The sequence below is a fragment of the Nicotiana tabacum genome, chromosome 16, assembly GCF_000715075.1.
Source record: "Nicotiana tabacum cultivar K326 chromosome 16, ASM71507v2, whole genome shotgun sequence".
Classification (NCBI taxonomy): Eukaryota; Viridiplantae; Streptophyta; class Magnoliopsida; order Solanales; family Solanaceae; genus Nicotiana; species Nicotiana tabacum.
Window position 1 is genome coordinate 70719416 of NC_134095.1, and position 20979 is coordinate 70740394.

At 37.4% G+C, this 20979-nt stretch overlaps 2 protein-coding genes across 2 annotated transcripts; one reads left to right on the forward strand and one right to left on the reverse strand.

Moving 5' to 3' along the window:
- Positions 1 to 14106: 14106 nt before the first annotated feature.
- Positions 14107 to 18102, forward strand: LOC107783616 (cyclin-A1-4-like). Its single transcript, NM_001325366.1, has 11 exons — positions 14107 to 14361; positions 15338 to 15698; positions 15873 to 16006; positions 16196 to 16288; positions 16426 to 16559; positions 16655 to 16730; positions 16805 to 16881; positions 16965 to 16998; positions 17157 to 17306; positions 17399 to 17533; positions 17732 to 18102. The coding sequence occupies exons 1-11, from the start codon at positions 14179 to 14181 to the stop codon at positions 17801 to 17803; spliced, it is 1449 nt and encodes a 482-aa protein (NP_001312295.1). The 5' UTR covers positions 14107 to 14178; the 3' UTR covers positions 17804 to 18102.
- A 91-nt stretch (positions 18103 to 18193) lies between these two features.
- On the reverse strand, positions 18194 to 20629 carry LOC107783614 (uncharacterized). The gene has a single exon (XM_016604597.2). The coding sequence runs from the start codon at positions 20569 to 20571 to the stop codon at positions 18334 to 18336; it is 2238 nt and encodes a 745-aa protein (XP_016460083.2). The 5' UTR covers positions 20572 to 20629; the 3' UTR covers positions 18194 to 18333.
- Between the last annotated feature and the right edge of the window lie 350 nt (positions 20630 to 20979).

Below are 20979 nucleotides of genomic sequence, written 5' to 3' on the forward strand. Positions count from 1 at the left end.
AGAGGTGCTGGAAGATGTGGTCCTACCACCTAAAGGGAGAAGGAATGCAGGAAGGCCAAGAAAGGAAAGACTCAAACCTGCTTTAAAGAAAGAGTCTAAGAAGGCGTTTTCATGTTCTGTGTGTGGACAAGGTGGTCACAATAGAAAAACATGTAGGAATCGACCAAAATAAATAGTTTGAAACATAACACTTCCTAATACATTTGTTGTCATGTTGAGTAGTTAAGTTTCACAAACAATAGAGTTACAAATGTTAAGTAGTTAAGTTTCACAAGCAATTGAGATGTTTCATTATACATGTTTTGATTATCCAATAATAGTGTCTTGTTGTTTTTAATGGTGCTAAATACATTGATAGATTGTACAAATACAAAACAGAACTGCAAACAATCAATGGTAATATATGTATACAAATGTATAAATGAGAGTATAAGTTTGTATAAATTTGTATAACTATGTATATTGTTGTATACATATGTATAAACCCTGCTACATTAACAAAATTGCATCCATAATGAAAATACATACTTTGTTAATGGATAAAAGCAACTGAAATATTCATTAAAATATAATTCATTCGCAGCCACAATGTGTAATGACTACCACAAATTACACAAAAATAAAAATATTTATAGTATCCTTTAAGGTTATCTCACAAGTAGCAGAATAGTACTTAGACAAAACTACGCAACAACTCCCGATACATAGAAAAACTACAGTAAAATGGAAAAACAGAACTACTTTCTCAGTCGTCCCCTCTTCCTCTTCCTGAAAAGTCTCCCTGTGATTTCATCACCACTAATTGCATCGGACTGTTGTTTTCTCATTCCATAATCCCACAACAGAGATCCCCACCTGGTGCAAAGTGTCTCAATGTCAAAATTATCTTTTCGAATTTCCTTACCAAGGATGAAATACTCAGTAAAGCCAGCAACAAAAGCACCAGATTCACTGTAATTAAAAAGAAACAAATCAGATTCAAATAGGTACACTAATAGTAAAATAGTAAAACAATTGAGATTAACCTACCATTTGATCTGTTGGGGCACATTATTAACCAGATTAATCTGCAAAGCAGCAGAATGGGATTTATCGGTATATGCACCATTGTTCCAATCAATGCCCTTCTTCTCGACATAAAAATCAGAACTCTTCAAGAAGTAAGGTATCAGAATTGCATAAGGTAATGCAGCATCCAAAGCAAGTCTATCATTAATAGCTCCACGGTTAGAGTCATAGATGTGGATGCACCTATCTGTGAACGTAAACAACTCCAAAACACAATGGCCTAATTTTGCTCTTCCGCGCTTCACATAGATAGGGAATAAGACGTGGTCAATAGTGTGTCACGGTACATTTGCATCACAATAATATCCTCTAATGTACTCTTCTATCTCATGCCCTTTAGGAATCACTGAAGGATCTTGATTCACTTTGAAATCTTTATACATGGAGTTGATTTTGTTACCAAACGCAAAGTCAGTTGTAGTAAACCGCATGGAAACACTCGGCCCATATTTTTCCCTCTTCCTCAAATAATAAAAGAGGACATCCAAGTGCTGATACAAAAAATAAATAGAACAACCATCACTACCAGATTTTTTAAATATAGAAATATATACACTATTATATAGAGGTATACATATTTATACAAGGTTATACAATCTTATACTGTGATTATACAAAGTTATGTATACACTATGGGGGTCTCAAACAATAAAGATATGCAACAAATAAAAAGAGGCATTAGAACAGAAAGTTATTAAATACCGTGTCAATCAAAGGTCAACCACAATACGCAAGTGAGTGGAACCAATCCTTCGTGGTTACATGACACGAGCCAAAAGTAAAAGCTTCCGCAAGCTTATTTACTTCATCAGTATATATATTTTTGGCACTTCAAATCACAAAAAATAAAAAGTAATCAGAACTACCTTCATTGACAAGTATAAAATCATAATATGAAAGATTAAAGAAAGTGAAGATATCTTCGCCTCGTATCCATCCCATTATCAACAAACGCGCAAAACTCTTTAGCCAATGGAGACAATGGATCAAAATCATCCGTTTCAATCGTGAAAGGATGCTTGATATAAAAAATGAGCTTGTGCGCCGATCCTGATGCCCCCGAATAAAATACTGGCAAATATGGAGATTTGGCATATTTTCCTGGTATTTTCTGTCGAACTGACTGTTCAGGAGAAATGTAATCATCTTCTACGTCTATGATGGATGGTTTGTGAAGCACAATTTGGGACATTTGTAGTACAGCTAAATCTTCATCGCCAATGTCATCCCAAAATGTGTCACCCTTGACATCACCTGCTGCCCCTTAGACAGAGAAAACCAATAATAAAAAAATTTCAAAATTAAGAAATGAAAAATCATACAAAAAAAAAGATAAAATATAGAACGAATACCATGATCAACACCATCAGTAACTCCCTCGTCAACTAGCACGTTATCTTGATTCACTTGATCGACAAAGTCAAGAACAACATCATATTGATAGCCATCAAATTCGCCGAGACCAGATGTATTGTCATCAGACACGCGCTGACGAATCTAATAAAAAACAATAGAAAGAGAAGGCATGTTGAGTGATGATTCAAAGAAGGCATAACTGTTGAGTGATTTGGTTTTATCAGTAAAAAATTACCTTAGAATCAGTAACATCCTCCCTCGTTTGCTTGTTTTCCTTCATATTCAGAAAATTGAACACTTTTTCAAAGGAAGAAACTACATAATTGTTGAGTGTCGTAACTGTATCAGTCAACTACAAAAATAACAACAAAAGTAAATCAACAACTATGTTTATAACCAAAAAATCATGTATATACAAAAAGTACCGATAAACTACAAAAAAGCTAAAGCTCCAGTACCTTTCCAACAGCACTCCTCAACTTCTCAACATCAGCATTCAACAGATCAATGCGCACCAAAGGATCATAACTCGGGTTAGGCTGTCGATCCATATTCTAAGGAAAAGGTCGTTTAGACTGTTGCTCTGTATTCTGCGGATAAGGTCGTTTAGACTGTTGCTCCGTATTCTGAGGACAAGGTGGAGATGCAGCAACAGAATCATCAGTGTGAAAGGCAGGCACCTCCCCTGATGCAACACCATCGGCATTAACTTCAAAAAGCGTGTCGATGTTCAGAGTTGACATCTCTTCACGAATAGGGGAAATGTTCCTATTGTTCAACTACAAGAAGAAAAACTGGATTACAATAATAGAAAAAGGAAATTGTCACATATTCATAAATATTCATACTTACAGAAAAACTGAAATCATATATGAAGAAGTATTATGGTACAAAATGTTTACCTTATCGATATTACACATGATCACCCCGCTAGTCAAATCCGCATATGTTGGAGTTTCAGTAAATTTCCAATTAAGAATGCGTGGCACATTTGTGCCAACACGAACAGCTAGGTGCTTGTCAACCATAGAGCAACACTCAAAAAACTATATTTGTAATGCAAGTGGAAAACCTCCAAGCCTATACATTGTCAAATAGCCACATTGTGTGACCCTCATTGTCTTTAAAGTATCTTCAAATGACTTTTTTCCCTAAGCATACGTCTGATATTGACCACTTTCAATGATATCAAAATCATCTTTGTTGATACCATGATTATTTGCATCTGAGAATATGAAATGATGTACAAACACCATCAAGGCCATCTTGAACGCATCTTCGTCCGACTTCCAGTCCTTTTTCTTGAAGCGATCAAGAAGTTGCCCCCTCGTTATAGCCTTTTTTCCATTTCCTGGAAAATACTCTTTTAGCAACCTATTAACATATAGTTTTTCATAGAAAGTGGCATCGCCTTCTACACACTTCAAACTAGTGGTAACAACAAACTCTCCAATGCCAAAGCGCAGCAAACAACCATTAATTTTCACCCACAACTCCCTTTCCCGTCCTGGGACGACTTTCCTCAATAGTATACAATGAATAAGTTGATTTTGAATTTTAAATTTTAAATTGAGGGAGGTCCAAGAAGTACCCAAAACAACTAGCACGGATTATTTGAAGCTGCGTGTCAGTCAAACATTGCTTCAAAATGCTCACAATATCAGTCTCGGTATGAGAACTAATCTTGTTGTGGAAATGATCAACTGGTTGTATATAGAAGTCCCCAACCTTTCATATGGAAAAATAGCAAGAAATAGATCAGGAACAAAAACTATACTAAAACATTGTATAAATCAGTGTAGTAGTACTTGTATAAAGATGTATAAACAGCTGTATAACTTTGTATGGAATTGTATAAGCATGTATAAAATTAATAGCAACACAGGGAATACCTTCAGTTTAGCTTTTCTCTCATTCAATTTGCAGCGAATAACAAACCTTTGTTCTTTCGATATGCAATCAAGACCACTGTCACCATCGTCCTTGATCTTTCTCCTTTTCGGTTTAACACTGGGGCCTACATCATCTTCATTAACCAAATCAACTTTCAGCTTTTATTTTTATTTTTCAGGTCTCCCACATTTCTTACTCCTTATTCTAACGATGTTAACCGGAGTAGGAGTATTACTCGTTTGCGAACGAGTCATTCGACTGCTCTCTTGTTGCAACTTTTTTGTAGGAGCAAGAGACTCAAAATCATCATCATCAGGAGCCTAGACATACGTATTCGCTTCAGAAGCAAGGGTTGAGGGCAAGTCCCTCGATGATTTAACTAGAGTGGGAGTATTCCTCATTTGCGAACGAGTCATTCGACTGCTCTCTTGTTGCGAGTTTTTAGGAGGAGCAGAAGACTCAAAATCATTATCATCTGGGGCCTGGACATGCACATTAGCTTTAAAATCAGGGCTTGAGGGCAAGTCCCTCAATCTTTTCGCATAATCGAACTTAACGCCTTTTCCAGCAACCTTCATTTTGCTTTTAGAAACAGGTATTTTTGAATGCATTTTCTACAATAAAATAAACAAACAAAGCTTTGACAAAAGTGAAGACAAGTGAAGGAAAACACAAAAAAACATACCAAAAATAAAGGCCATGAACACAAAGTAGAGGCCAATTTTCCCAAATTGTAACAAAACTCAAAAAATAAAAAATTCTACCCTAAAAGTCGAAAAAATAAAGCATGCAAACTGAAACAACAACTTTAAGCCCATAACGAAGATAGAAGGAACACAAAATCAAACGAAAAATATAACAACATTGTAAAGAAAATAGGCATAATCAGAAAAGCAAAAAAAAAATAAAAAAAAAAAACAAAATTCAAAACCAAAAACTGTGGTAAAAGCATAAAATGAAACGAAAATTACCTGAAAATAAGAGTGAAAGCTCGAAAAAGTACTTGAACCCAACAATGGAGGTCGGTTACCTTCGTCTATGAGAAAAGCGTGAGGAAAAGAGAGAAAAAGAAACAGAGAAATTGAAACTTAAAATATTAAAACCGTTGTTTTAAGTTGTGGGCTACCGAGTGAAAACTAAATTTCATACCATATATAACCTGGGCTAAACCAGGTAATGGCTTCAAATATGGGCTATTTTCGAATGGGTTGTATGGCCCAAGTGATATATGATGTAATTTCTTCTATAAAAAACGGCTCAGCCATCTTCCTCAACAGAACTGAGAAAATGATCCCCCCCCCCTTTTTTTGCAAAATTCTCCGTTGGAGCCCACTCGTCCCCCAAAAATCATTTCCCCTCCGTATTTTAGTGAGCTAACACTGGATCTAAGGCGCTGTTGTGTAGTGGATTTCTTCTATTGCTCGTTTCGGTGGTCAAATCATCAATTTTTCACAAATCAAAAACTGTAAATTGCGGTATTTTGGCCTACTTTTTGGTAAAACTCATGCTTATAAAGTACTAATTAGTTGTTTTTAATGTGTTGAATGCCTTTTTGTGATCGTTTTGTGATATTATTATTATTTTTTTTATCGGGATTAGTTTATTTATGTGCTAAAAAGTTAAAAAATCATATATTGTTATGTTATCAAATAATTAGTGTTATATGTGATTTTAATATTGTACGTATAATAATATGTGACTTTATTGTTGTTTAGTGCTCTTTAGTGTTATGTTGTGTATTTAGTTGTTATGTAGTGCACGCTAACTTTGTAAAACTGATAATAAATTTTAGCTTATGGTAGTTAACTTTGTTTATGGCCATTTAGAGTAGACAATAGTGACTTTAGTGCTCTTTAGGATTTTGTAGTCTACAATAAATACTATATATCCTCGTTAACTAACTCGGTTAGAGTATTCATTTATGGATTTAATGTATTAGTAGATAATTATCTTATTAGTTATGAAAATTAAATATTTAAATCTCTTATAATCCCCAAAAAATATCTGGAAAAAAAGAGATGATAGTTCTAACAAAACCCTCCCCAATTTTAGTCAAAAAAGTAAGAAACTAACATATAAGACAATAATATAGAAAATATTTTAACCTAAGTATTATTATATAAATAATTATTAAAAATATCTTATTGGTTATCAAAAATAATTATTTAATTCTCTTATAACCCAAAAATAGCTGAAAAAGATAATTGTTCAAACAAAACCCTACAGAATTTTAGTCAAAAAAGTTTAGAAACTAATATATGAAATATTAATATAGAAAATTTGTCAACCTAAGTATTTGTTATATGAATAATTAATAAAATATCTTATTAGTTACGAGAATTAAATATTTAATACTCTTATAACACCAAAATATCTTTTAAAAAAATGATAGCTCAAACAAAACCTTCCCGAATTTTAATCAAAAAATATAAGAAACTAACATATAAAAAAACATCAACCTAAATATTTTATATGAAGAGTTATTAAATATATCATGATTAGTTATGAAAATTAATTATTTAATTCTCTTATGACCCAAAAATAGCTGGAAAAATATAACAGTTCAAACAAAACCCTGCCAAATTTTAGTAAAAAATGTAAGAAAAAAACATATAAAATAATAATATAGAGAATGTATCAACTTAAGTAATAATATAGAAAATTTATCGATTAAATTTAACATAAAAAATATTGCAATATATTTAAAGATTTTAACGGTTAAATAGAAAAATCCTTTAATTAATATTGTTCAATTTACAGATATCGTCATGGAGTTTCCCCCTGTGCATCCTGGACATACATCTTGAGAGCTACTGTTTCTCCAGGGAAACCATAGGTCTTCACACATTTGGGATGGGCAGTGTCTGTCCCAGACCTTCCACCTCAGACATATAGACGATCTGTGGGAGTTCATTAGGGACCACCCACTGCATCTCCGTACAGTTAGACGCCTTTAGCGGACAGATTTTTACAGAATTATAGAGATCGGTCGGTTGCAGTTCGACTGGACCCTGATCACGGCTATGATAGAGTGGTGGCGACTAGAGACGCACATGTTTCATTTACCCATCGGCGAGGCTACCAACATGCTAGAGGACATGGATGTTCCTTTTGGGTTGTCCGTTGATGGTATACCTGTAGCTTACCCGCATGCTCTTAGGGACTATATGAGAGAGGATTACCTTCATATGTTGCAGAGGCTCATCGGTTTTTAGCCTGCGGAGCCGACTGTATTGAGTGGTACCAGTCAATTGTAGCTGGCGCCCGTCAGGTAGCATCTGGTGGCGCTACACGTGGAGATTACTGATGACTCACCGCTGGAGGATATTGATCGGCAGGCGAGGCCATTGCTGCTGATGATGTTTGGTAGTATTCTGTTTCCGAACACTTCGGGTAACCTAGTCAGCTTGTGATTTCTACATCATCTGGAGCGGCTAGATGATTTACCTGGTTAGAGCCGATGTGGAGCTGTTCTAGCTTACCATTATAGGCATCAGTGTCGGTCGTCTATGAACACCGTGAGAGACATTGCCGGTTTTATACTGCTGTTGCAGGTGAAACATAGTCAATTATTTTCATGATTATAACTGAGATAGTAAAAAATGACTTAAAGTTTATGTCCACAATCTATATTAGGTTTGGGCCTGGGAGTGGTTCTTGCAGTTCTAACCACCTCTGCCACCGATAGCTCAAGATGCACCACCTCCATCATTTCTCCCACTAGCTAGGAGGTGGGTAGATAGGCGAGGCCACACCCGCGAGGTCGAGGCTCGACATCATCTCCCTTATTATAGGGGTTTGTTGGATTTACTTGAAGCACTCAGGTACACATATACTTAAGTTTACTTGGTCTGGCTTGATATGTCTTGCGTTTACTCACGATTATTGTGTTTAATAAATAGTTCATATGGAGGCCATACAACGACGCACTCATAGCTAGATTTCCAGATTATTGCTCTCGCGATCGAGCTATGTGGATATCTTCGGTCTCACTTATATGTCTCGATATAGTCGAGCATTATGCCACCAAGCGAATCCTTTGACAGTTTGGTTGACACCAACTTGTACCTATTCTACCACTTGGCATTCCACACATTACTAGCGGGATCATCGCCGCAAAGGTCGACTAGACATACTTGGCCTAGCTAGAGGCCCAGATAGAGGGTTGAGACCAGAGATATGGCACGATTCCGCCATACCCTTCACCTGACCGTTTGGACGGAGATCATGAGTACATGGGTTGGTATCACAGTGTTACCCGACTTCTCATCGGGAATTCCGTTCATTGCGCTAGTGATCGGTACGTTCCATATGCCGGGAGGCATGACACACTGGTATGCTATTTGTTATACTTACTTATAATGTTATATTACTTTAACATCCTTCCTTAATTAATATTTTATATGCTATGCAGGCTATTGGCTTACACCAGTTCTACCATTTGGGATTGGAGATGCTACAACATACAAGTGAGGGAGCGATAGGTTTGCACGGGCTTGTCCGCCGGGTTACTGATCTTGCTACTGCCAAATTCAGACGTGCCCGAGATGATATGCGCTTAGGATACAAGGTTGCTTATGTGCTTCTCGAGGAGTACCATCATGGGCCACAAGTGGCCCCTGAACGTGGTAGACGTAGCAGGCATGGTCAGAGAGGAAGGGGTGGCCCACGTGATCAAGATGGTCGGCGAGGAGGGTCCCAACAAAAGAGCGTTGAGGCACCCGTAAAGGATATTAGAGATGATCATCCGGGTGACTACCCTGAGACACACGATGCTCCTCATTATATGCCATAATTCAGCCTTCAGCTGTCACCAGGGACTTCACAGTTGACCCTGTCAACTCCAGTGTTGATCGCGGGCATGTCCATTACGCAACATGAGTGGGATCAGTATTTTCCTGATCGTCAAGAGCTATCAAGGGTTGCTGCTGATCGTCCGATATGAGAGGTGCATAGTGGGCAACGACTGAGTTATGTCTCATCATCGAGGGCTGCTGAGGATCTCTCAGTCATAGATATAGATACATCACATTGGGGCGAGATACACATCCTTCATCTACTCCAGTGCACCTTGATGTTCCGACAGAGCATTGTGTGGCTACTCAGACGGAGGTTTGCTTGTATTACTATTATTTCAATTTATTTTCTTGTAGATTAGTCAGTAATATCTAAAGTGTTTATATTTTTTTAAAGATTTCGTCATCACCTATCATGGAGGTCACATTGTACGATACTTGCTTGCCAGAGACGGATGATCTTACCCGCTAAGACCATGTTATGACCATTAATTTTTTTTGCTAACACGTACGTTAGTATTCTATATTTCACATACTAATATATTTTATTATTTTGTAGGCTACTGATGGCCTAGCAGCCGCTTCTATCGAGCTGCCAGCCTTACTAACGATTATGCTGCAACGCATCCTCCGATAAAGAGACGATGTGATGAAGATGATCCTGATAGCGTAGTCGGGCGGGATGGGACGTGCCTCAGCCAATGCTTTAACTATGGGACTCATTGATATATATTTTGAGTTGTATATATGACATTAAATATATAATAGTAAAAAAGATATTTTACATAATTTGCACACGTGTTTTTATTTTTCGGGTTATTTAATAGTTTAACACTAGAACACAAAAAATAAGACAACTTAACATAAATTTAAATTCGTTCAAAATTAAAGATAGTACATGACACGTACAACATGTCGCGCCCCCTTTTTCCTCACGGAGTCCGGGTTTCGACATTTTTTTGGGACAACTCATTTCCTTTTGATTGGGTAAGAGATTTGAAGAGTCGCCTCCTAACGGATTTAAGGTGCGTTATGGCACCTAAAGCAAATAACTCATAAACCGGTTTGCGTTACCAGATGACTCCCGGATGGACCACCATGCTCCAAAACAGTAAAATTGGGCACATTCTAACAGTCTGTTGGTTCATAACTTGTAAAATTCATATCTTGCCGGTACCCCCTTTGGATTGAAATTTACCACTCGACGTGTGGATTATGTAAACTTGAGGAGAAATTATGTCCTCGCTCCTTATTCGTCCATGGAGATAAGTTTAGATCTGGCTAAACTCTTTCAAACAGAACCTGTTCAGATAAAACTGCTCCAAAAACACCATCCCATGATTGAGGGTTATCCCTATTTTATGTAACCCCAATATTACGAACGTCTTCAGACTTGACGTACATTTCCAACATTTTTATCACAAGAAGTTCCGGTGTTCATCCGGAGTCCTCAAAAAATCTGCCAGAGTTTCATCGTCTTCGATGTTAAACTCAGCATAGCAGGAACCCCTTGTGGAGTAGCAAAATATGGATATCTTCCGGTTACTTTAATATTAAGTGAACGTTTCCTCACACTCATTTTTTACATAACAATGAAATCAATCTATCGTACTATATTGTAAGTGACAACTTAACAATACACTATGGAGAATAACTATAGCGTACTGAGTTATTCTCCACGACACCCCCAACCAATATAATGCAACTCTAATTTTTCGCTCTTCGGGCACTATGACAAAATGCAAAAAAACTTAAATAAACAAATATTTAGGAATACGTAAAAGAAAATAAAAAGGATGCAGAAGACTGAACTATCCAGAATGGATTTTTAACGAAATAATGAAACTCCTTAAATAAGCAAAAATTCAATGCGGGGGTACAATAATTAAGGGTATGTCACATTCATTATACGCGATATATATGTAGCACGATAAATGCATGCGCTATATCCACCAATTATTGGTGGGTCAGTCAAATTCAAATATAGCGCATGGGTTGCATGCGTTATACCTTAACGGACAAACGTGCCGTTAAGGTATAGCACATTCAATCGATGCTTTATATATAAATTGGTCTCTTCGATTTGGTATGTCAAAACAAAAAGTTTAAAATGTCCAACGTCAAATTTAGGGGAGAACGGAGGTATTTACTTTCCCCAACTTGAGAAAGCATAAACATCCAACTCTTTGTACATTTCACCAGTGGTGAAACTAGAAGCAAAAACGCACCTTAAGCAAAGCAGTGTTACTTGGCCAGCTAGTGTTACAAAAAAATTATAGCCAGATTGTTGTGCCTTCGTTTCTTTCATTTGCTAAAATAATGATGGAAAAATGTAACTATTTATTTAGTAAAGCTATGATGAATTTCATCTCAAAAAATTGTCAAGGAAAATGTACTTTCAGTATTTTTCATATATTGATATTATTCGAACATATATATTTTACTGATTTGTCTGCATCTTTAAACATAACACGGTAAGCATTCTGCGCATACTACTGACCGGAAGACCATGTAATAGGAAGGAAGAAGTATACTCTATGAAACAACACTACCCCCAAATTCCAAGCTTTACTTTTACTGTTGGAAACCTAGTTAAGCCATGGCTACAACCTACAAGCATTTCAAATACCACTTCATGCTAAATTCCCTTGGTGCAGATTTTGACCTATACACTCCCAAATTCCAAGCTTTATTTTCACTGTGACTGCACATAACTTGTTTTTTCTTAAAGTAAATGGTAGTTTTACTAGATGAATTTAGCCAACATGAAACCTAGTTAAGTCATGGCCACAACCTACAAGCATTTCAATTTCTACTAACAAAAGAGAAAGGTAACATATATAACGGTGTCTTTCAAAGTCCACATATCGTTACAAAAACTACTAATATCCATTAGATGAGCACATGGATTAAATTTTTTAAAGAAGAGAGGATCTATGATTTCAACAATAGCCCCCAACAAATTATCATTCGGAACCGTGGGATGAACCAACAATCGACAGTGTACACACTACTGACGCTTGCTCTTTGTGATGCTGCTTTAGGTCTTGCACTGGTAAATATGAAAATCATGTCTCTTGGCCAATATTGAATTTTTTACTTTTGGACATCCTCATGAAAATCATGTGTGGTGACAAAGGAAAGAGAGAGATGGGTTTCTCTCGCTTTCATCCCGGATAATTGCTTCATTGTGCTTGAGCGGTAAGAGCTCTTAGCCACATGGATAGTCAATATGCTCATCGAGCCTAATCCCGAGATGTGGATCATCTAAGACACATTAGCATGGCTTAATCCTCTTATATGAACTGGAGTTTGAAACCAAACTTCTTTTTAGGAGGATAAATGGGGCAATGATGCGATCTAACGTAGGTCCAACTTTCAATTAGCAAGAAAATATTGACCTAAAAAAAGAATGTCAAATGAAAATTTTGTTGCTACTCTTTCAGTGTCAATTCAAATCGTAAGACAGATAACCGTAACATATATTTCTATATTTGTAGATTTCATTCCTTAAGTGCAATTAATAATATCGATGTCTTTAAATGACATTCCCACAAATGTTACCTCATACGTTGTATGTTCCATTTAAAAACTAGGCCAAGCATATTCTTATTTTCACCTCGCAACGGATAGTCGCCTCTAAAGAATAATTTAGAGGAAGAAAAGTATAATTATTTACTTTTTGAAATGGTTTTAAGGGAAAAACAACAACAACGATCCAGTAAAATCTTACTAATGAGGTCTGAGTAGGATAGTGTGTACGTGGACCTTACCCCTACCCCGAGGAGTAGAGAGACTGTTTCCAAAAGACCATCGACTCAAGAAGACGAAAAAAGACAATATCAGTACCACCAATAGATACCATAAGAAAAAATAACAACATCATGAAAACCAGAAAACAGGTGCAAAGCAATAGATGTAAAGCAAAAGCGATAGCCAGTAAATAGACCCGACACTATGAAAAACGAAAGAGTGGTAAGACACAACATTGTCACTAGTTGTCTCAGATAAAAACCTACCAAACTAGCCTTACAAAGGTACGAACTAAAGAAAGACAAAACAACAACCTGTTAACTTCCTTACTGCTCAATAAAATATGAATAGTAGTAAAATCTAATTAAATCAACTATGTAATCAAGTTCATAAAGTTTCAATCCTAATCTTAGGACAAATTATCATACCAACATAATTACTTAGATAATTCTAAAAAGATTGCATCTACCTTAGGAAAACCAAAACTAAATCAACAATGTAGTCAAAGTTTAGGGCCCGCTTATTTAATTGAATACTTCACTTTCAAATAATACTACTTTATTTGCAAGCTGAAGTTTAATTCACAAGTTTTTGAAATAGCCGTTTGAAGGGTATTTCACATGCTTAATGAAATGTCAATACAAATGTTATGACATGGACTAAACTCACATATTTGAATGAGCCTTTAAGATACTAACTCAATTTCATTCCTTTTAGTAGCAATTTATTTTGAATGTTATAATCTAATCAAGACTGCAGTATTTGAAATTTTTTGAAAAAATTCCCATGAAATATTTTTTCTGTTTGTATTTGGCTTTATTATAACAAGTTCAACTTGGATAATAGTGAAAAACAAAGGGGAAGCGTGACCTTTTTTCTGGCTGCACTAAAGTCAAGACAGATTTACAAAAGGACCTTCAAATTCGAATTCAAAATTACTCAATTAAAACGACAGCTCGGTCATCACCCGCTTACCCCTATGGCTTCACCTGATTGGTCATTCACATTTTCAATTGAAAATCCAATTCAAACAGGAGATCCTCAGTGGGCCCAGTCCTTGTCCGCTCCTAACGAATACCTAAAGTCATCCAACGGCCCAGATCTTCCTTCATTTCAAATGACCCCTTTTTCCCCGCCTAGCACCATATATTATTCGTTTATTAATTGACTTTATATATCAGTTCACAATTTACACACACATACTTGTAACAGCTTTCTTCTTCTTCTTGAGGAAGCGCTGATGAAACATTGGGCCTAATTTTCTAAATAATTACAGTTGTTGCCATTCAGGGGTTATATTTCGAAGGAGGAAATGGCGACGACTCAGAATAGACGTAATTCAGTTTCGAGTGCGGTGGCAAAGCGGCAAGCGATGGCGGAGAATAATCACGGGAAATTGCCGGCGGGTGGGGCCAAGAAAAGACCAGCCCTCACTAATATCAGTAATCATACAACTGCTTCCGCTCGTAACTCGCTCTCTCACTCCTCCAAACTCGTATGTTTTTTTCCATTTTTTTGTTTGTTTGTTCTTCTTGTCTAATTGTGACAAAGTAAATTTTGTACCTTATGAAGCTTGTTAATTTATGTACTTTTACCGTGGGAAAATTGTTTGTTTTTCTCCTGTGATCTTTTTATTTGGTATTTAATTACTAGTTCATTGTTTTTTTCTTATGCTGTTATGGGATTTTCGGAGGGGCTTTCTTGATAAATTTGTATATCAGATGGGTTATCTTCATTTTTTTCCTCTAGAAATAGTTATATTTTTCTCGTTTTGTGTGTGTGTGTGCGTGTCGTTTATGTAAGGTTTATGGGAGGTTCTTTTCTTGAATTAAATACTGTAAAAAGTTTAAAAAAAATGACTGGACAATTTGGGTTGAATGACTGAGAAAAATCATGTAATGGGATTTGAGGCTGTTCGATAGGAGAGGATTGCGGAATTTTTTTTTTCAAGATTTTGATTCGCAAGTTGAAATTCTTTGTTATTGACTTTCCTTCTATAAACAAGTTCCCTGTTATTAGCAGAAAATGCGTCAGTTCTGTTTTTTTTCTTCTTCTTAAAATCAAGTGAATTGACGTATGGATGGATTTAAAAAAAAATATATATTTTGGAAAAAAATATATTCTTTTAATGATAAAAAGGCATTATGAACGGAAAATTTGAAACATCTTCCCCAAATCCTGCTTCTTGTCTCCTTTTGCTTTTTTAATATTTGAAGAAATTTCATTTTTAACATTATCATTAGAGGTGAAGGTTTTTGAAGGATTTTATTATTGTACTTAATTTGTTAGGAACAGATTTGGTTTTACAGATGAGCAGTTATTTTTGATTTATCACAATTGGATAAACCTTTTATGTAATAAGCTGTTTTGCAATGCGAGTCTTGTTCTGCTTCCGCTAATAATATTGAAAAAAAGATCATTTCTTGTTTCTGAAGTTGTGGCTAACTTGGAATCATTTTTGGTTTTGAAAGGCACCATGTACATCTAAGGTTGTAAGCATTAAGAAGAACAATAGTAATGCAGCTTCCTCAGTTCTGCCAACATCCTCCTCCTTTGTCAAACCAATCAGCAAAACTGTGTCTCTTCCAAGAAGTGATGCAGCTGTCCCTAAGATCACTGCAATTCCTCCTCTTCCTTCCACTTGCAGCATGGACATTTCTCCGTCTCACTCGGACGGATCATTGGTCTCCATGGATGAAACTATGTCCACTTCTAACTCACTGAGAAGTCCGGATGTTGAGTACATTGACGACAACCAAACAGCTGCATTTGATTCCATTGAGAAGAAGGCTTTTAGCACCCTCTACATCTCAGAAGATGTTAAAGCAGCAGGTTTGTGCTTTGATAACTTTAACAGTCTTTTACCTTGTTGTTTGATATTTTCAGCAGAGAGTAGTTTCTCTTTCACTGAATGTGAAATGGATATGTCCTTGAACAAACATTTTATTTCTTCAGCTATTTTTCATTTAATTAATAAATTTATCTGTTTTTTGTACCGTCAAACAGATATATGCAAGAGAGATGTACTCGTGGATATGGAATCAGGGGATAAAATTGCCAACATTGATAACAATCTTGTTGATCCACAATTATGTGCTACAATGGCCTGTGACATATACAAACACTTGAGAGCCACAGAGGTATAAAGATGTTTATATATATCTCTTTTCAGTTCTTTTGGCTCCTTAAATTAGATGCTACTGCCAACTTTAACCACTTAATACATTGAAAAGTTTACAGTTGTTTGAAATTATAATCGAATTGAAGTATCAACATTTGCTGCAATTTGTCGTGTATGTTTTAACGTTAGCTTTTGGTCATCGTGCTAGGTAAAGAAAAGGCCTTCCACAGATTTCATGGAGAAAGTTCAGAAAGACATAAATGCTAGCATGCGTGCTATCTTGATTGACTGGCTTGTTGAGGTAAACTTCTAATGTCTTTCTTCCTACCGCTGTCCCTGACAATATCAGAGTGCTGGAATTTATGACTTAAATATATGTCGATGAAGCTCAGCAACTCCTGAGTTTGATGTAGAACTTGTTGCCACCACTATGTGTAGGTTGCCGAGGAATACAGGCTTGTCCCAGACACATTGTATCTGACTGTTAACTACATTGATCGATATCTCTCTGGCAATTTGATGGACAGGCAACGACTACAGTTGCTTGGAGTAGCTTGCATGATGATCGCATCGTAAGAAACTACCCTTCTTACTTTCTCAAATGTACCAAACATTTCTGGAAGAAAATGCTGTATCATACATTAATACGGGAAATGCTATATTGCAGCAAATATGAGGAGATCTGTGCGCCTCAAGTAGAAGAATTCTGCTACATAACAGACAACACTTACTTCAAGGAGGAGGTACATGAGTTTTATTTACAGGACTATGCACTTTCTAAACATTGCAATGGCACTAAGCACTATGTATTATGCAGGTCTTGCAAATGGAGTCTACCGTTTTAAATTACTTGAAGTTTGAAATGACAGCCCCAACAGCCAAATGTTTTCTGAGGTCACTGTTTAATAGTTTACCATTACCCAACAGTTGCTTTTAAGTATGATGATCTAGGAACTTATTGTTGAAATATATTTCAGGAGGTTCGTTCGCGCTGCTCAAGGACTTAATGAGGTAATCTCTTCACATAAGGTTTATAGTTCTCCAACATATTTTATATAGGAAACAGAAAAGAAAATATCAGTTTTGAGTTCATAATTCACTCTTCTTTGGCCCTTCGCCTCATGAATATGAATGGAAGAGTTTGATTAAAATCTTATAATCTTCTACAGGTTCTGTCACTGCAGTTGGAACACTTGGCCAGCTACATAGCAGAACTCTCTCTTTTAGAGTACAACATGCTTTGTTATGCTCCATCAGTCATTGCTGCTTCTGCAATTTTCTTAGCCAAATATATTCTTCTCCCCTCAAAGAAACCTTGGGTATGTACGAATTAGCATTGACAATCGTGTAAATGGTTGTAATATATTCTCCCTTCTTTATAAAATTTGACATTTGTAAACTCCTAATACAGAACTCTACCTTGAGGCATTATACTCTGTATCAACCCTCTGATTTACGAGACTGTGTCATGGCACTACATAGCCTTTGCTGCAACAACAACAATTCTAGTTTACCAGCAATCAGGGAAAAATACAGCCAGCACAAGGTAATCTTTAATTCTGATCTCTGAATTTCTTTTCTTCATCCTACTTTCCTAGCGCCAGGAGCTGAATGCTCAGCAAGCAGTTTAAAATGACACTGTTTTGATTAAAAAATATAAGTAGAATAAAGTCATAACATGTGGTAGGCATCTGCATACAATTCCTCCTGATTTTATTCTAATATATATGATTATTTGAAACAGTACAAATTTGTTGCAAAGAAGTATTGTCCTCCAACAATACCTGTAGAGTTCTTCCAGAACATAAGCTGCTAAGCAGAGAGGAGGCATCAACTTCACTCTTCCAATTCTCTGTTGGATTCAATTCAAGGCATTGGCATCAACTTCATTTCAACGGTGCTTCATTCGTCGCAGATCAAGCCAACAACTTCTCTTTGCATGGCCGGCCATAGGAGAGCATCTTTGTTGATATTCATTTAACATTGACTTTGCAGGATTAGTCTTGTTTACCCTACTTTTCTTCTCTAGTTTAGATTCTCTAGTCAGTGTGTGTACAGAAGAGCTGTTGGCAGCTCCCTTAACTCAGAAACTATTCAGTAATTCCTTTTCTGGAACAATTGCAGTTTTAAGCCAATTAGGGTTGAGATAATAACAATAATTCATTTCCAAGCAAGTTGAAATCTTATATACAAATTTTCACTCGGGTTGAAAAAACAGTGTGATCATTTATTTCTCATCCGGTGAAATGAGGTGTGGCAAAACACATAGGAAAATGGTAAATACAGTGTGATCATTTATTTTACATCTATAGTACATACACAAAATACAAACCACAAAAGGGAAACTCACTGAGCACACTCAATCTTGGCTGAACCTAAGCGAAGGGATGCATGAACTACACTAACATTAGGCCTAACATTAAGCCAGTGACAATCTTCAAAAGAACAAGGAGATCCACCGTTAGGCCATTCAACATCCACAGGTTTCATGAAAGTGGGTCCCCAAGCAGGGGTCCCATCCTCGTATGAATTGTGAGTCATTCTCCGAATTTCTGAGCCGTCTGATTTGATCACAAAGATGTCACCATATGGCTGATAATGATGAGGGTTTGCTATGGGCTCAGCTGACACTGCTGCATAGTCTGATGTAAACACTATATACTTCCCATCCGGGCTGAAGTACGGGTGGTTAGTCCGCCCACCCGTGCCACTCTGGATCACCTTTCGGAGCCCTGTTCCATTCGGGTGAACCATAAACATCTCGAAACTACCAGACCCGGGATTCTCTCGATCAGATGCAAACGCAATCCAATCACCATCGGGCGACCAGTTACACATGGTATCTGTCCACGAACCCTCTGTGAGTCGATAAAGCCCGCCCGTTTCACCTTCCAAAGCATCCATAACGTACAAGTTCTTGTGACCCGACCGCCCGGACCTGAAAACAATCCATTTTCCATCGGGTGAAGGCGATGGAAACGCATTATTCTGCCCTCCTGTTGTCAATTGTTTGTAACTTAGGTCCTTATCGTCAACATTAATGGAAATAACATCAACTTCCGTTCTTTCACTAGCAAATGTAGGCCCAACACTAGTGTAAACTACTCCATTTCTTTTCGGGTCCCACGCTGTGGAAAAAGCCATTCTTGTTGAAACTTGACGCAAACCCGAACCGTCATAGTTTACCACATATAAACCCGGCAACTTCACATAAGCTATCCGGTCACCACTCGGTGAAAATGACGGAAATGACCCGTCGACTCGAAACAAAGAAATCCCGGGTATCGGGTTTTTAAGATGCTCGAGTAACAGTGTATCACTCCCTCTTCCGTTGCCAGTGCCTCTACATTTATGGTACCCGACCCACGAGGAATCGGGTGAGAAGAAGGGGTTCAGATGATGGGCATGAGGAGAAGCGGGTCGGGTTATTTCTGTAAACTTCTTCAAAATGACGTCGAATAACTCAATATGCCGATATTCTGAACTTGCTCTTCTAGTAGCTACGGCAATGAGATTCTTGTTAGCAGTAGAAGCTGCTGGTGTGAACGCGTGCAAACCCGGTGGTGTGACTCGGTGAGTCGAGACCGAGTCAACGCCGAGTTGACCAGCTTTAGGAAGAACAGCCTTGAACACACTCCACCACCCGTCATCACACTTTCTGTGAAAATAAAGAGTAAAATCATCAGCCCAAGCGGGCCAACCCCCGTGCTCCACCACCTTGACCCGGACCGACCCATCACGAGTTAAGAACACGTAGATATCCGTGTCGAGCTCCTGAACATCCCCAGTCCAACCCTTCTTCCCGTACGACGCCACCGCCGTCCAAACGCCCGACGGAGACACTGCTGGGCTAAAATCAGCAACTCCTTTAGGGGTTAACCTCCGGGTGGACCCGGAACTCAATTGGGTCGAGTACACCGCGGCCCAGCTCGTCCGAGGCACACCCGAGTCCTCATGAGTCGACACGTATATCAATGACTCCCCCACTAAACTAGGCTTATCTTTCAAAGAAACATGAGCACCCACCAAAGGAACCTGAACTCGAGTCGACTCAGTCCGAGCTGGAAAATCAAGTATGGCTCTCCGAGAAGTACCGTGGAACACAGCGTCGTAAAAAATATGGTGAGTGCCGTTCCGTTCAGTCACGTAGATAAGATGAAACGGCGGTGTTTCGTTGTTGAGGGAATGATCGGGTAGGCGCGAAACCAGGGAAGGTGGTAGGGTTGCGAGGAAGTAGCCGTTAAAGTTAACGGAATTGCCGTCCGTCAACTGCAGTTCGTTGGATTCAGTTGGCGAGTATATCGGAAGAGCGAAGATGTCAAAAGCATAGCTTGATCTCCCCAAGGTAGTGAATATGATGCTGGTGTTGGCGTTGAGGCTATCATGGGCAGCAGATGCAGGGGATAATAACACCAAGCTGAGGAGGAAGAAGAAGATGAACGGGGAGAGGTATTGTGTGGATTTCATTTTTGATTTATTTGTGGGAAAATCCGAGCAACTGAATGGTTTTATGTATGTCTGTGAAATTGCCGTGAGTGGCGAGATATTAATGATTTTGTAAGAGATGACGATTTGACTTGACATAAAGATCAACTTTCATACTAGTAACTTATAAAAAAAAATCTTACTTATGTTGATACTTTATCTTATTTCCTACTCCTATTTCCTTATGTAAAGGAATATATCTACTTTGTAAAAATTTTAAAATGCAGTCTGCTTCCTAAAAGTTAATGAAACTCATTTTCTTATAGACGAATATCTTATAGAAAAATTGCGTTCACTTAAAAATACAACAACAATAATAATTCACTAAAATTTTATTAGTGGGGTCTGAAAAGGATAGTGTGTATGTAGACCTTACCCCTATCCTAAAGGAGTAGAGAGACTGTTTTCGAAAGGCCCTCGGCTCAAGAAAAGAAAAAGACAAAAGGAGACAATATTAGTATCACTACAAAAATCGTATGAAGAATAGGAATAACATTGTTTAACCAA

Coding starts and splice junctions, on each gene's coding strand:
- LOC107783614 (XM_016604597.2), bottom strand. CDS start 20,571: ATGTCAAGTCAAATCGTCATCTCTTACAAAATCATTAATATCTCGCCA.
- LOC107783616 (NM_001325366.1), top strand. CDS start 14,179: ATGGCGACGACTCAGAATAGACGTAATTCAGTTTCGAGTGCGGTGGCA. Junction 16,560..16,654: donor GCTTGCATGATGATCGCATC/GTAAGAAACTAC, acceptor GCTATATTGCAG/CAAATATGAGGAGATCTGTG. Junction 16,999..17,156: donor CTGCTCAAGGACTTAATGAG/GTAATCTCTTCA, acceptor AATCTTCTACAG/GTTCTGTCACTGCAGTTGGA.